The sequence below is a fragment of the Haliaeetus albicilla genome, chromosome 26, assembly GCF_947461875.1.
Source record: "Haliaeetus albicilla chromosome 26, bHalAlb1.1, whole genome shotgun sequence".
Lineage (NCBI taxonomy): Eukaryota > Metazoa > Chordata > Aves > Accipitriformes > Accipitridae > Haliaeetus > Haliaeetus albicilla.
The window spans coordinates 17,411,124-17,424,286 of NC_091508.1; the positions used below are offsets into that span (position 1 = coordinate 17,411,124).

General features: G+C 41.2%; 1 protein-coding gene across 4 annotated transcripts in view; it reads left to right on the forward strand.

Moving 5' to 3' along the window:
• Positions 1–13,163, forward strand: part of NUP214 (nucleoporin 214) — a 45,413-nt gene that overhangs the window by 2,711 nt on the left and 29,539 nt on the right. For all 4 annotated transcript variants that reach the window (XM_069770679.1, XM_069770681.1, XM_069770680.1 and 1 more), the window contains exons 3-17: positions 46–197; positions 448–652; positions 1,135–1,205; positions 1,548–1,611; positions 2,338–2,441; positions 3,028–3,134; positions 3,803–3,869; positions 4,280–4,403; positions 6,291–6,452; positions 7,517–7,973; positions 9,369–9,544; positions 10,232–10,323; positions 10,932–11,021; positions 11,394–11,543; positions 11,787–11,945. In XM_069770679.1, coding sequence (XP_069626780.1) covers positions 46–197; positions 448–652; positions 1,135–1,205; positions 1,548–1,611; positions 2,338–2,441; positions 3,028–3,134; positions 3,803–3,869; positions 4,280–4,403; positions 6,291–6,452; positions 7,517–7,973; positions 9,369–9,544; positions 10,232–10,323; positions 10,932–11,021; positions 11,394–11,543; positions 11,787–11,945 — 2,180 coding nt within the window. The remainder of the gene's footprint in view (positions 1–45; positions 198–447; positions 653–1,134; positions 1,206–1,547; positions 1,612–2,337; positions 2,442–3,027; positions 3,135–3,802; positions 3,870–4,279; positions 4,404–6,290; positions 6,453–7,516; positions 7,974–9,368; positions 9,545–10,231; positions 10,324–10,931; positions 11,022–11,393; positions 11,544–11,786; positions 11,946–13,163) is intronic.

Genomic DNA, 13,163 nt, shown 5'->3' on the forward strand with positions numbered 1-13,163 from the left:
ATTTAAATTTGTCCCCTTCATTTTATCTTCCTTTCCTTTTTTAAGTGGAAAATGTTCAGAGTACCTTAGTTCCCATGAAGTTTCCTGTACAGCACCTGGCTCTAAGCTGTGATAATCTCACGCTGTCCGTCTGTATGATATCCAGTGAGATCGGTTCCTTCATTGGCTTTTTTGATGTCCGCACGTTCTTAAACCAGGTAAAGCACATGAAAAGTGTTTTGGTTTGTTTTTCAAGTTACAGCAGGAGGAGAGGCATACCTTGGGTGGGATTTTGTGTTTCTCTGTGGGAGGTGTCTTGTAAAGGATTTGTTCAGTAAACTCAAAATCTGCTTATTTTCATCAGTCATTAATTTATAGGAAGGTCAAAAATGCTTGGGATTATGACTTTGGGAGAGCTTGATTTTGTAATCAGTTTTGACTGTCTCATGTATTTGTCTTTCCCAAAAGGCAAAGCAGCAGAAACGTGCATTTGCGTATCACAAACTGGCCAAGGACTCAGGAAGTGCAGCAATGGTCAATGACCTGAAGTGGAACCCCGCTAGTCCCACCATGGTGGCCATCTGCCTGTCCGATGGCAGCATCTCTGTCCTGCAGGTCACGGACTCTGTGAAAGTGTATGCCACACTGCCTTCCTCTGTAGCTGTTACATCTGGTGAGTGGCAGCCTCGGATAGCATACAGAATGTCAGACACTGAAGAATAGAAGTGGATTGATAGGTGTAAAAAGACAGGCTATTTGTCTGGGGAGGATGTTTCTTAAAAAAAATTCTTTACAAAAAGGGAGGATTTAAACTCCCTAAGACTTGGAAAATGTGTTGCAGTGTAACTGCTCTTTCCCAGTTGATTGGAGGAGCTGCATCTTGTGAATTAGTCAGATGTGCCCACCTGTGGTTTGTACTGTCTGAGGCTTGACTGTCATCTTCAAGGCAGCACGCAAATAAGAGTCATCATCTGCTGGTTTTTGATCTTGCAGTCTTGTTTTCTCTGTGACTGGATGACTCCCTGTTTGTTTAATTCGGATTCATAGTTTTTTGCAGGGGGAAAAAACTGCAGTTTTAATGTATTGGTCCTGCTTTTGTGGGGCCTTGTAACTCTCCAGTTCCTTAGTGCTAATGAAATTCTCTTTTTTGCTTAGTGTGTTGGAGCCCAAAGGGAAAGCAACTGGCTGTAGGGAAGCAAAATGGCACCGTGGTGCAATATCTGCCTGTAAGTATTGTTGCTAGTAAGGCCTTATGTCTGTTCACTAGTTTGCAATATGCTTTATTTTCTTTGCATTGCAAGCTACAGAATTTGGTCAGGTGGCACATGGTGTGAGCCATGTGAAGCTGCCCAAGCACTTCAGTAATATTAAGAGTGTCTTAGACCAATGTTGGGTTTAGTTTAAGGTTTGCACCTGCCCCTGAAAAGTCATGATTTCAGAGTGGCACATGGTGAATATTAAAGAGTGGGTGAGTTGCTCTAATCCGGTTCTCTGGGCTTTCTGCAAAACTTGCAATTGGCTTTGTTTGTTGGCTTTTTCTTTGTGCTTAAGAGTAGTTTTATTTGCAGAATCTGCAGGAGAAGAAAGTAATCCCTTGTCCTCCTTTCTATGACTCCGACAATCCTGTTAAAGGTACATCTTTTCATTTCTTTTTTTGCTTTCTTTCTTTTAAAATATTTTTACTCGTTCCTCCTCATGTTGTTTTTAGTTCCAGAAGCTGTATACTGCACTGGTTATGTAATTACACTGTGATTTTTAAATATTTGGAAAAAAAATAATTATGTGCTTTATCTCTGGGTTGTGTAGAAAAATTACCAGTCGGCCAGAGTCCTTGTCTATTTCTAGAATGTTTTAAATATGCATTTTAAAAGCTATTTTTTGCTTGCTGATGTGATAGACAGTACTGTCACAAGTAATCTCCCTTTAGCATGAAGATTTCTGGATATAAATCCTATTCTCATATTTCATGTAAGTTTCATCTCATCATTTTGACTCTTCAATAAAATGTCAAAGCAGTAAGTTTAGAAAAGCAGAAACACTTCATTTGGATATGCCAAAATATCATCCATGTTTGGAAATGCTGGTGTTGTCTCGCCTGTGGTATTGTCAAGCAAATCAAATACATTCTTTTGGTTTGTTTTGGAAATTTCTGGGATCAAATAGTTTTTCCCCCTAATAAGATTGATGTTCTGTAGCCAGATCATTGAAGTTCTTTATCTTGGTAGTTTAGAAGTTAGTGATTCCTTATTTGTTTTTTTTCTTTTACTTTTGTGTGCTGTGCACAGTTAAAATCGATATACAAGAAAGTATCATTCTGAAGTGTTTCTGCCTGAGATAACTTGTTTTCTTCTCTTTCAGTTTTGGATGTACTGTGGATTGGCACATATGTCTTTACTATTGTATATGCAGCAGCTGATGGGACACTGGAAACACCTCCAGAAGTGGTCATAGCCATATTGCCTGTAAGTGCCAGCAAGTCACAATGACAGAAGTGTTTGTTGCTTGTGTTTGACTTGTTTATTGCAATGGCAAGTTGCTTTTAATACTGACATTGGCATCATGTAGAATTCGAGTTTGGTACTACTGTCAGTCATGGTTTTGGGGTTGGGGGATTGAGTGGAGGAAGTAGTATCCAATTGAAAACCAGTCAGTAACCTGTTCTCTGCTGAGATCAAATTGTGACATGAAGACTTCTGGCCTCTGAAGTAAACACTTGGGAAGAAAACCTTAGCTGATGTAGAGTCCTGATACTTTTTGTGTGTGTGTATGTGTGTTTTTTTGTTTAGGTTAAGGAGATTTTGGGGCCTGATGATATGCTCTTATTTAGTATCAGGTTATTCATTGCTGGGGGGGGGAGTGTGAGATCTAAATTCCCTGGTAACTACTTTATTGTTCCTTTATCTTTTGGAGGAGGGTTTTGGTTTGTTTGCTTTTTTCTTTGTTTTTCAAGTGGTCTCGCGATGCCTGTTCTCTCTTGAAGTATGTGGCAATTATTGGTGTACCCTGATGCAGTCATTGGAAGGTAGATTAATAATGTTGGTCTTACAGAAAAAGGAAGAGAAGCGACCAGAGAAGTTTGTGAATTTCATGGAGCCTTGTTACGGGAGCTGCACGGAGAGACAGCATCATTACTTCCTCAACTATGTTGAGGAATGGTGAGTGGCAGGAATCATGGCAAGGTCTTTCCCTTGTTATGCATGTCTGAGTGGTCAGTGTTTCTCCGCATATATTGTGTTACTCCTTTTTTGTAAACTATATAATACCTGAATATGAGAGAAATGAAATGGAATTGGTATTTTGAAAATGCTTTGTGAAAGCACAGCTCATTTCTCTTGCGCACTTTATCTCCATGCCAGCACACTCGTTTGTCTGGTGAGAATTCACATGATTTCATGCAGGTACATAAGATTGTTTAAAATCTGTCATAACCATTTCCCTTGAGATTGTAAGTCATAGGTTGGGTAAAGCATGACCTTTTGTCTTGCTTAATTGTGTATCTATGTGAAGAAGCTGTTCCTAACTTTTCAACTACCTGACTTGGACCATCATTATTTATGATGCTACAGTGTCTGTCAGATCATTGGTTGGCAAGGGGATTCAGCCCCTGATGACTAGTTTTAAAGAAAAAAAAAAAAAGTTCTAAAAAGTTCTGTAGTGATGTAGCCAGTCATATTTCCCTCATCTTGGGAGGAAAGGTCAGTTTTATATTGTTACAACTGTATTCCTAGTTATGAATTTGTCTAGATGATAATGAATTGTGGAGCTGGGGACCTTGCTGTGGATTGTCATGTTGGTTTTAACCTATTTGTGTCCATGCTTACAGGGATCTGGTTCTGGCAGCTTCAGCAGCTTCCACAGAAGTCAGCATTCTTGCCAGGCAAGGGGATCAGGTAATATTTTTGTTCCTGTTGCATTTGTGCGTAGTGACACAAAAGAGAAAGGGTAAACAGAAACACAGTATGTTGTGAACCAAGTACTAGAGGTCTACCTTTCATGGTTCACTTGGCAGTCTCAAAATTTGGTCAAGCTCACTGTAATAAAGTGATTCGTGTGAGCTCATCAATTGAAGTTAAACATTAAAACTGTCTGACCTTAACCCTGACATGCAATGATGTGTGAGAAATCACACACAAATCTGTAATGGGCCCTGATACTTCTGGCATTTGTTAATTTGACAAATTCAAGTAGATGCTTGTCTAGCTTTTTTGCAGTCTTATCTTTCAACTGTAGTAGGCTAGAGTTCTGAAGAAGGCTGATCACAGGAAAGCAGTACTCAAAATAATAATCTAACTTTTTGCAGAACTGGGAATCATGGGTTTTGGAGGACTCCAGCAGAGCAGAACTTCCTGTGACAGATAAGAGTGATGACACTCTGCCTGTTGGTGTTGCTGTAGACTACACCAGTAACATGCCTATCCCAATCAGTAAGTCTTGTTAGTCTTTTTTTGTGGAATAGTCCAATAATAGAGATATTTTTGAGGGGCAGCCTGGTGCACAGGGTTCTGGGAGATCATTCTGAAAGGGAGGCCGACACACATCCTGCCTCTTTATACTAAGCCCATAGCACATGTGGGCTTGCTTCTGTGTAAGGATTCAAATGGCAAAGTTTTAAATACGATTCTCCGTCAAAACTTTCAGCAGCCTGGGATACTACACTAACAGCACCTGAGTTATGTCTATGTTTCACAGAGCCAGGATAATAGTGAGTTTAAAGGAGTCATGTCCTAACACCAGGGATTTCAGACTGCCTGGGAGGTTTTCTTTATTCTTGTAGCTTACGTCGTTTGGCGGAACTGTTTTGTATGAAGTACATTTGCACTGATCTAAAGGAAAAGGGGGTTAGTTTCAAAGCCAGAAAAAGCAAAGATTATTGAGGTGAATGCGTAGATTTTAATTCTGCATTAAAGCACAGGGCCTGTACTGACTGAACCCTGCTGTGCTCTACATCTAGCCAGTTGCATTATTGCTGTACCTTCTGTGCTGCCTGAAGGCTCTTCAAAGCACCTTGTCAGAGGCTGAAGCTGGAGATACATCTGAGCTATTGTGTTGTACCTTAGTGAATTCTGAAAACTCTCTCTCAAAACCCAGAGACAGATTGAAATAGAGATGCCTTCAGGCAGAGTGGAAGGTACTGCAGTCAAGAGTTCCTGAAGAGCACAGGAGGGTGCCGATTAACTGAGAACTTTACCTGAATGAAAACCTACAGTAGGGAATTGAGGTCAAACTTTGTAGTTGAATGCCACATTGAATCTAAAGCCTTTTCTCTGTTAATCTATACAGTTATTGGATTAAGGAATCTGTTGGGACAGATTTTTTTTAAGCCCAGGTTGTGCTGCCTTAGACTTTTTAGAAAGATTTTTGGAGAAGCTTTTTGCTAGCACATTGTCTGTGTTCTCACAGAGTGCAATCAGCTCAGTTTTGGCTGCACATTAATTGGCTTTACAGTTCACAGCAAGTTTGGATTGTAAAGAAACCTCATTTGTCCTGGAGCTTGTTCCGATGTGGAAACTGCCCTTCCCTAGCATGCTTTTCCTGAAGAACCAATAGGTAGAGAAACATAGCCATCCACTGCACTGCCTGACAAACAAAGCACTGTGATTATAGCACATTTTTCCTGCATCCTAGATTTGTTGCTTTTGTTTGTTTGTTTAATTAAGCACAGTTAAACCATTATAGAAATCTTTTTAGAAATACAGGGAGTGGTTTGGGGCCTTTAACTGTGCTGAGAGTATTTGAACTGAAGCAGACTCTAGGCTCAAAGCTGCAGCTGCACAAAACGCAAGTATTTTATATCAGAGGTTCAGATCATCAGGATGTTTGTTTGATGTTGGCTTTCTTTAAAGTTAAAAAGCTTTCTATCTAGCAATTCTCTTTCATACTTTATATAAGTGAATGTTAATGATGTGACAGGACCCAATGGAATGTGGGGATTGCTCAAAGGCATAGAGGTTTGAAGGAAGGAGCAGAGTATGGGTGAAGAAAAAGGACTGCTTCAAAATATGAAAAGGCTTGGCACAGGAACTCACAGGTGAAAGTTGGGCTTTGTGATTTGGGACATGACATGTGATTGTCAAAATAACCCTTCATCTGTGAATTTATGAAATGTGAAGTCAGGAATAGGAAGGACTAAAGAAGGAAAAAAGGAGAATTGGGCATTCATGGAGAAGCAAGGGAGCAAAGATGCAAGTGAAAGGAAGAAGGGAGAAATGTAAGAAATAATTGTGCTAAGCAAGTCACATGAAGGTGCCAATGCCAGTAGGAACAGAACAGGAAACTTTTGCTGCAAGACTTACATATGTGGTCTCTGGCAGGTGATGAGAAGACCCTTGCTCCAGCTCCAGTTCTGATCTTGCTCTCTACGGATGGTGTGCTCTGTCCGTTTTACATGATCAATCAAAACCCAGGGGTCAGATCGCTTATTGTGACCCCAGAGCCATTGCTGTTAGTAGGGGAGAGAGTTCCAAAGTCAGCAGGTAAGTGCTCTGGTGCGTTAGGGAAACACTTGTATTTGTGGATCTTTGTCATCTTCGTCTGTAAGTTTGGTAGTTAGTTTTTCTTTATGATGATAATGGGGAGCAGTTCTTGGGTGTTTTGTGCTCCCAGGACTGTTCTTTGTATTTTGCTCATCAGTATGAAATTATCTAGTCCTATTCATCTCAAGCACTTTGCAGACTGTGCACTTAGACTCTACTGTGCAATCAGCCTTTGGGTAACAGGGCCAAAGCAATTCTAGGAGGCCCTTTGCCCGAGTTTGGGATGTATGACTGCAACTGCAGCAGTAACTGCAGGCTCTGCTTGGCAACAAGAATCAAGCACTGTGCAGACCCAGAGCATGGTCTGGATGCTGCAGAGAGGTGATGGTTTTCCTCCATATGTTTTGCCACAGGAGGCCGTGATAGGAACTAAGGTGTTTGGCTGCCGCAAAAGCTTATTTAAACAATAGCTTTCTGCAGCACTGTGAAAATTGTGTTAGCAGGTGAAGAGTAGTAGTTTTATCTGAGTTAAGTATGTGTTGCCATATGCAGTGTGAAGTAGGCAGTTTCCTATACTGGGGTAGACAGGTAAGTTGATTCTTTTGTCTGCATGCATGCAATAATAATTGGAAACCCACCATTTTCTTCCCTAACTCCAAATTTGCTTCTCCTTCCCCAAACAGAATGCTTTTGTTTGGCAGCCTGCCTCTCTGCAGCACTGGCTGACTTGTGTGCTGACAGCCTGTTTTATTTGAGATGGCAGGAACCTCATCAAAATCAATGGAGAAAGGTGAAGCCTTTTCACAGGAAATTCCAGACAACATTAATCTAGACAGACTGTAGTATTGATCGTGGCTTGGACTTTGTGCAGTTTCTGTATCACTTACTAGGTTTGGGGACTGGAAGCCCGGCTCTGCCATCTCTCTTCCTCACTGTACTGTCTGTCCAGTGAGCAAGATAGTGCTGAACTGTCCCCATCAAATAGCATTTGGCCTTGCAATATCTTCTGCCATTATTCAGTGCAGCCAAATGAGTCTCTTTCTTCCCCATTTGTCTTTCCGCAGGAAGTACTGCCACAACGCCAACCACTCCCCCAACTTCTTTAAAGCCTGACACAGTACCAGGTGTTGCTCCTAGTGCGCCTGCCTCAAGTCAGTCTCCTGCAGTGGGTGGAGCTGCTGCTTTTTCCTTTATGCCTTCGACTGTGAAGATGCCTGGCTCTACAGGCAGTGATCCTCCATCTTACCCCTTTGCCACTGATGCCTCCACGCAAGCCCTCGCTCCCAGTCTGACTGGAGCAGCAACGTTCTCTTTCTCCGCTGCTTCTCCCAAGGCATCCATGACTCCTGCTCCTTCTGCAGGCACCGCTACAGCTACTGCCACCTCCTTTTCGTTTGGATCCATGAACTTCAAACCAGCTGCAGACAGCTCACCTGGGCCACCACTCTCCACAACACCTGTTGCACAGAAGTCATCTTTTGTCCCTTCAGCTTCTTCAGTCAAAGTGAACCTCAATGAGAAGTAAATAGATACAGTAGTTAATGCAGTGGCTGGATACTTGTAAAATTGCTCCAGGCATGGACAATGTATGGTAGTTCTGAAGATGGTTTCTAGCTTTTTGCCCTGACAGCTCCCCAGGCTCCCAAGAAAGCACTGAGGAAGCCTCTCTTTATCTCAGACATAGCTGTCTTGGCTGTGAAAACGCTCAGTGCTTCCCATGCTAGAGGTTATGTTCAAGGGCAAAATATTAGTCAAGCGATGATGTCAAAAATTAGACTGATAATTTGCCAAATTGCCAGAGACCTAGTTTTTTCATATCTTTGCTTCGTAGGCTTCAAACAGTAATTCCATGCCTTGGTTTGATGCAAATCATGGTTAAAGACTCTTGGGGAGCACTGGGATTTGAAATCCTTTGTCTGGGACTGGTTTAGTGTGGCGGTGATAGTACAAGTTTCTTTGACTGTTTGTTGAAGGTTCTTTACCCCCAACCTAAAGAGTAAGTCACAGAGCTGAGAGGAAGCTGTATCCGTAGCTGATGGATTTCTTTTCCACTCCTGTGTTCAGTGGAAAAGGTGCCGGACCTTTTGGTTATCTTCTTAAATGGGTGCTTGGTCACTGAACACAGGATCTGAAATCTTCAAAGCTTGTTCATGCCAACTGAAAGAAATCTAATATTGATTAGAAACTATGCAAAATGGATTTGAGTGATGAGTGTTCTCAGATTTCATATACCTACTTTTCCCTCCAACTCCTGAGACTTGCTCTCTGTTTTTAGAAAGAATTGTTTAAAAGACAGAGCTGTGTTAATTGGAGCTACTTTCTGTGGAGAGCAATTTTCATGTAAATGCATCATAAAAAATTTCTGATGGTTCAAATGATTCTTTTTTAATTAGAAAAATCTTTACTACACCAGGATCTGATGGTAGCTCTTATGGCTCTTTAAATTTTATATTTTGTGTATAAAGCAAATGATACGCTTGTGAATTGCCTGAATATTTAAATTGGCTGCTTTGAGGAGCTGAGTTTGCAGATGAATAGAAATTCATATTTTCTTGCAGAATTTCTGTTTGAGCCTTGCTGCAAGGATGACGCTGAAGGGCAGCTCAGATTTGCTATAGTTGGTGCAAAATGATGAGGTGCATTTTGAAGCAGGGTAGTACTTTCTGCTGGCATTTGGCTTTTGCTTGCTGGGTGGGTCTATGGTAGCAGTCTTTGTGGTTCCACATATTCAGAAATGATCCTGAATGGCTCCTTCCCACTATCTCCAGAAGCTACACTTGTAATTTTGTATCGGGAGCTTGAGTTGTTGCTGATCCCAGAGGATGCTAATTCATTGGAACTTAGTGCTTCATTTTGGATGGAGGGAAACAGCCAGGACCAGTTCAGAGCTGAAAGATGTTCTGCTTTCTGTTGCAGGTTCACTGCTGTAGATACTTCTTCTCCCACTAGCAGCAGTGGTCAATGCACTTCCACAATGTTTTCATTCTCAACCGCTTCAAAAACTGCTTCTGGAGGTCCTCTGAGCCAGTCCACGCCCCTCGCAGCCTCTCTTACCACACCACTGAAGGCTTCGACACCTGTGCCTGCCGCAGGTAGGAGTCTGATGCATATTGTTGGGAATAATGCATTATAAACAATGTTCTAAAAGTTTTAGGACATAATGAGCTTCGTTTGGCTTCTTTCTTTCTTGTTTTTCCTGCTGCTTTTACTGATGCAGCAGGCCTCCTGGTTTGCACACCATCATGATGTGATGGACTTTAGTGCTGAAACTGAGAAGTTTTTCCATTTGTGCACTTTGTTCCCCAGAGAGCCATACGTGAAATGAATATATTTAGCTTCTTAAGTTCATCCAGAAGTTCTGGCATTTTCAGTGCTCTGTAATACAGCTCTGATTATGAAAGTTTCTGGGCAGTCACACAAATCAGTGCCTTATCTTGCATCTGGAGTGACTAGAGTTCAAAGTGGTCACAAATGAGTTTGAATTAGATAGCACTTATTCGTTAGCAGAATAATATTCCATCTCTCAAATGATCTTGTGACTGCGGGTCCTGAGGTCCTTCAGGAGTGGTGCAGCCAGATATTGGAGAGTGACAGTTGTTACCATTAGCAGAGAAGTTGGATGGGAGTAAAACAGCACTTAGGGAACATTCTTGCACTGGGGCCCATACCACTATTGCTTTTGGATTTGACAGCGGTGATTATGGTTGTATCTAATCACAACCTGTTTTCTCAAGCTTTGTATAAGTTCATAAATTACCGTTCCTCTTTTTAAATTCCAGTGGCACGTCCTGCTCAAAATATACCTTCAGCTTCTTTACTACAGAAGACAGCCAAAATCACCCCGTCTGCAGCAAAGCCAAGCTCTACTCAGGTAATGGGAACTTGAGTGGATTCTTTAGAGGGTGAATGTTTTACATGGCCCATGAGTTGATTAGAACTCATTGGACTGAATGACTGTTCTTAGGTCAAAGAATTAGCTAGCTTTTGATATTAAAATAGTAGCAAATCTGAGAGACTAAAACTGTTCTGTGCATGTCTCTATAGAGACCTGTGTTTTGATGTATATTGTCATAGTCAGAGTTGTTCCTGTTTTTCTGGAAATGAGGTTTCACAGCTTTGCTAGCTAATAAGTGGTCAAGAGATACCTTGACCGTGTATTAAGAGAGACACCAAGTTTGTTGGATATTAAAATCTAAGCAGTAATACAGAGCAGCACACAAAGATTTCCTTTGCCTTCATAAAGCTTTAGCCACATATCTCCAGGTAGTCCGCTCTCCTACTTCAAACATGCACATACCAGTCTTAATTTACTGTGGAACTAGTATTTATGTTTATGACAATTGTCTCCCTGGTGACTGGTGTCTGGATGGAGTTTCTAACAGCAGGCCTTTTTTGATATTCTAAGCTCCCTGTTGCTAAGGATATATCCCTAATATTGTTGTGTTTTTTTTTTTTTATTTTGGGTTGGGTTTTTTTCAGGGCAAATCAGCACTCCCCAGCACAGCTTTAGAGAAACAGTCCCACCAGTGGAAGGATTCAGACCCTGTCATAGCAGGAATCAGAGAGGAGGTGAGATTTTCAAGCAGTTTTCTTAATTTTAGAAGCTGTAAGACCACCTACAGGTACACAGACACTTATTTTCAGTTCACCTATGTTGTGATGGTGTCTGTCAGTATTTTAGGAGTCAGAATGGAAATTTTTCCCAGGATAATCAGCCTAGTTTGTAATTGCTGTTTGTGTGTCCTGTTCAGTCATCTTTAATTTCAGTTGCTGTGCTGAAAGAATTGAGTATTCTTTCCTGTTAACGTTGAAGAAGAATTTTCTGCTTTAGTTGCAAAGTGACAGGTGTTTATGGTGTAGTAGAAACATTATCCAAGAGCTGCAACATTTGTTCCAGACTCCACTGTGTTTCACTGGCTGCACTTCCGCTTGACTTTGTAGATTGCGCATTTTCAAAAGGAGATGGAGGAACTGAAGGCCCGGACTTCCAAAGCCTGTTTCCAAGTTGGTACTCCAGAGGAAATGAAGATGTTGCGAACGGAGTCAGATGATCTTCACACCTTCCTCTTGGAAATTAAAGAGACAACAGAGGTGAGCAGAGTATCTTCAAACTGTTTCATTCCTCAGCAATGACTGTTCCTCACCTGATGTTCCTACTTAACCTGCTAAAGCTGAACTGATGTAGATGGAACATCTGACTATGCAGCTTTAATGTAGGGGTGACATTTGTATTTGTGCGTTCAGGCAGACACTTGCAGAAGCCCCTGTGCTAGAGATGGCAATGAAAAAATGTCACTTTGAACCTCATCCCATCTGTTTTGTTTCTATTTGCAGTCACTTCACGGGGATATTAGTATTCTGAAGACAACTTTGCTGGAGGGATTTGCAGGGGTAGAAGAGGCTAGAGAACAGAATGAACGGAATCATAGCTCGGGGTATTTACACTTGCTCTATAAGAAACCTTTGGATCCCAAGAGTGAAGCACAGCTTCAGGTATGAAGCATGTCACCTAACTTCTAATCTAAAGTTTTAAATAAAATAAAACTGAGGCTTGCGTGTGCAAGTGCCCAGCAGTTTTGTTCTGCCCTAGGTATTTGCTGTTTCAACGTAGTCTAGTAAAAGTGGGATGAGCTTTGTTTTCTATGAGTTTGCAAGACATGCTGAAAATTCCCTCCTAAAGCTCCTCTGTGTTGTTGCCATTTGCAGTGATGATTCAAAACTCCTGCTGAAGGGAAGTAGTTTACCCGAGATCCAAATATATTCTAAGCTTGAAATGTGACTCTTGACATCCCGTTCCTTCTCAGCCTGTAGTGTTTGCTCGGGGATTTCAGTTAAAAGAACTTTTTTTTCTTTTTCCCAACACTTTATAGAAGAGTTCTTGGAATTATTTTTATCTCCAGCAAGTGCCTTATGGAACAACTTGATGATTTATTATGACTTACAGAATTGTGTGGTTAATTTCGTGGATGGTGGAGCATAAAGCTAAATGATATTCTAAAAGCTGGGGCACAAAGGAAGATAACCATCAGTACATAAAGAGGCTTTCAAAGACATGAAAGCAACTAAGGGTGAACCACTCTTTTTGTTACAGCTCTGGTGATGAGGGCTATTTAACCCTAAGCAAAATAGAGTGAATGTGCCCTACAAATGATACTTGGTCTTTTATAAACCGATAAGTTCCCCTCAAGAAGTTCGACTAGCAGGCCGAAGATGTAATTGAATGTCATCTTTGTCAGAGTAGGTATCAGCAGCATGCACACAGACAGTTACTAGAAATCAGCTGGCATGAAGTAATTTCTTTTAGGTCTGATTGCTAATCTTCACCTGGATTCTGTAGATTGATTCACTCTCCTAATTGTATGCCTGCTTTGATGTCCAATACGTGGCTTCAGAGAGATGGTAATCTCGAAATGCTTGTTTCACTGATCTAGAGAGAGGATCATGAGGAAAGAATAACAGAGTGGGAGAGAAGTAGAAGTGGCTTGGAATGTGGGGAGAAAGCTTTCAGGTCAACTTTCTGAAAGTTTACAAGAAAGACAGTTCTAGTCTGACTCTTAAATTTTGTTCAGTCTACATCATCCCCATTCTCCTGGGTGAGAAAAGCTCACTTATTCAACTTTGTGTATTAGTTTTCAATGAAGTTTTAAAGATCCTGAAGCTTTTCTGATGTCCAGCCATATTGATTTGCTGTCCAGAGAGTTGTTGCTATAT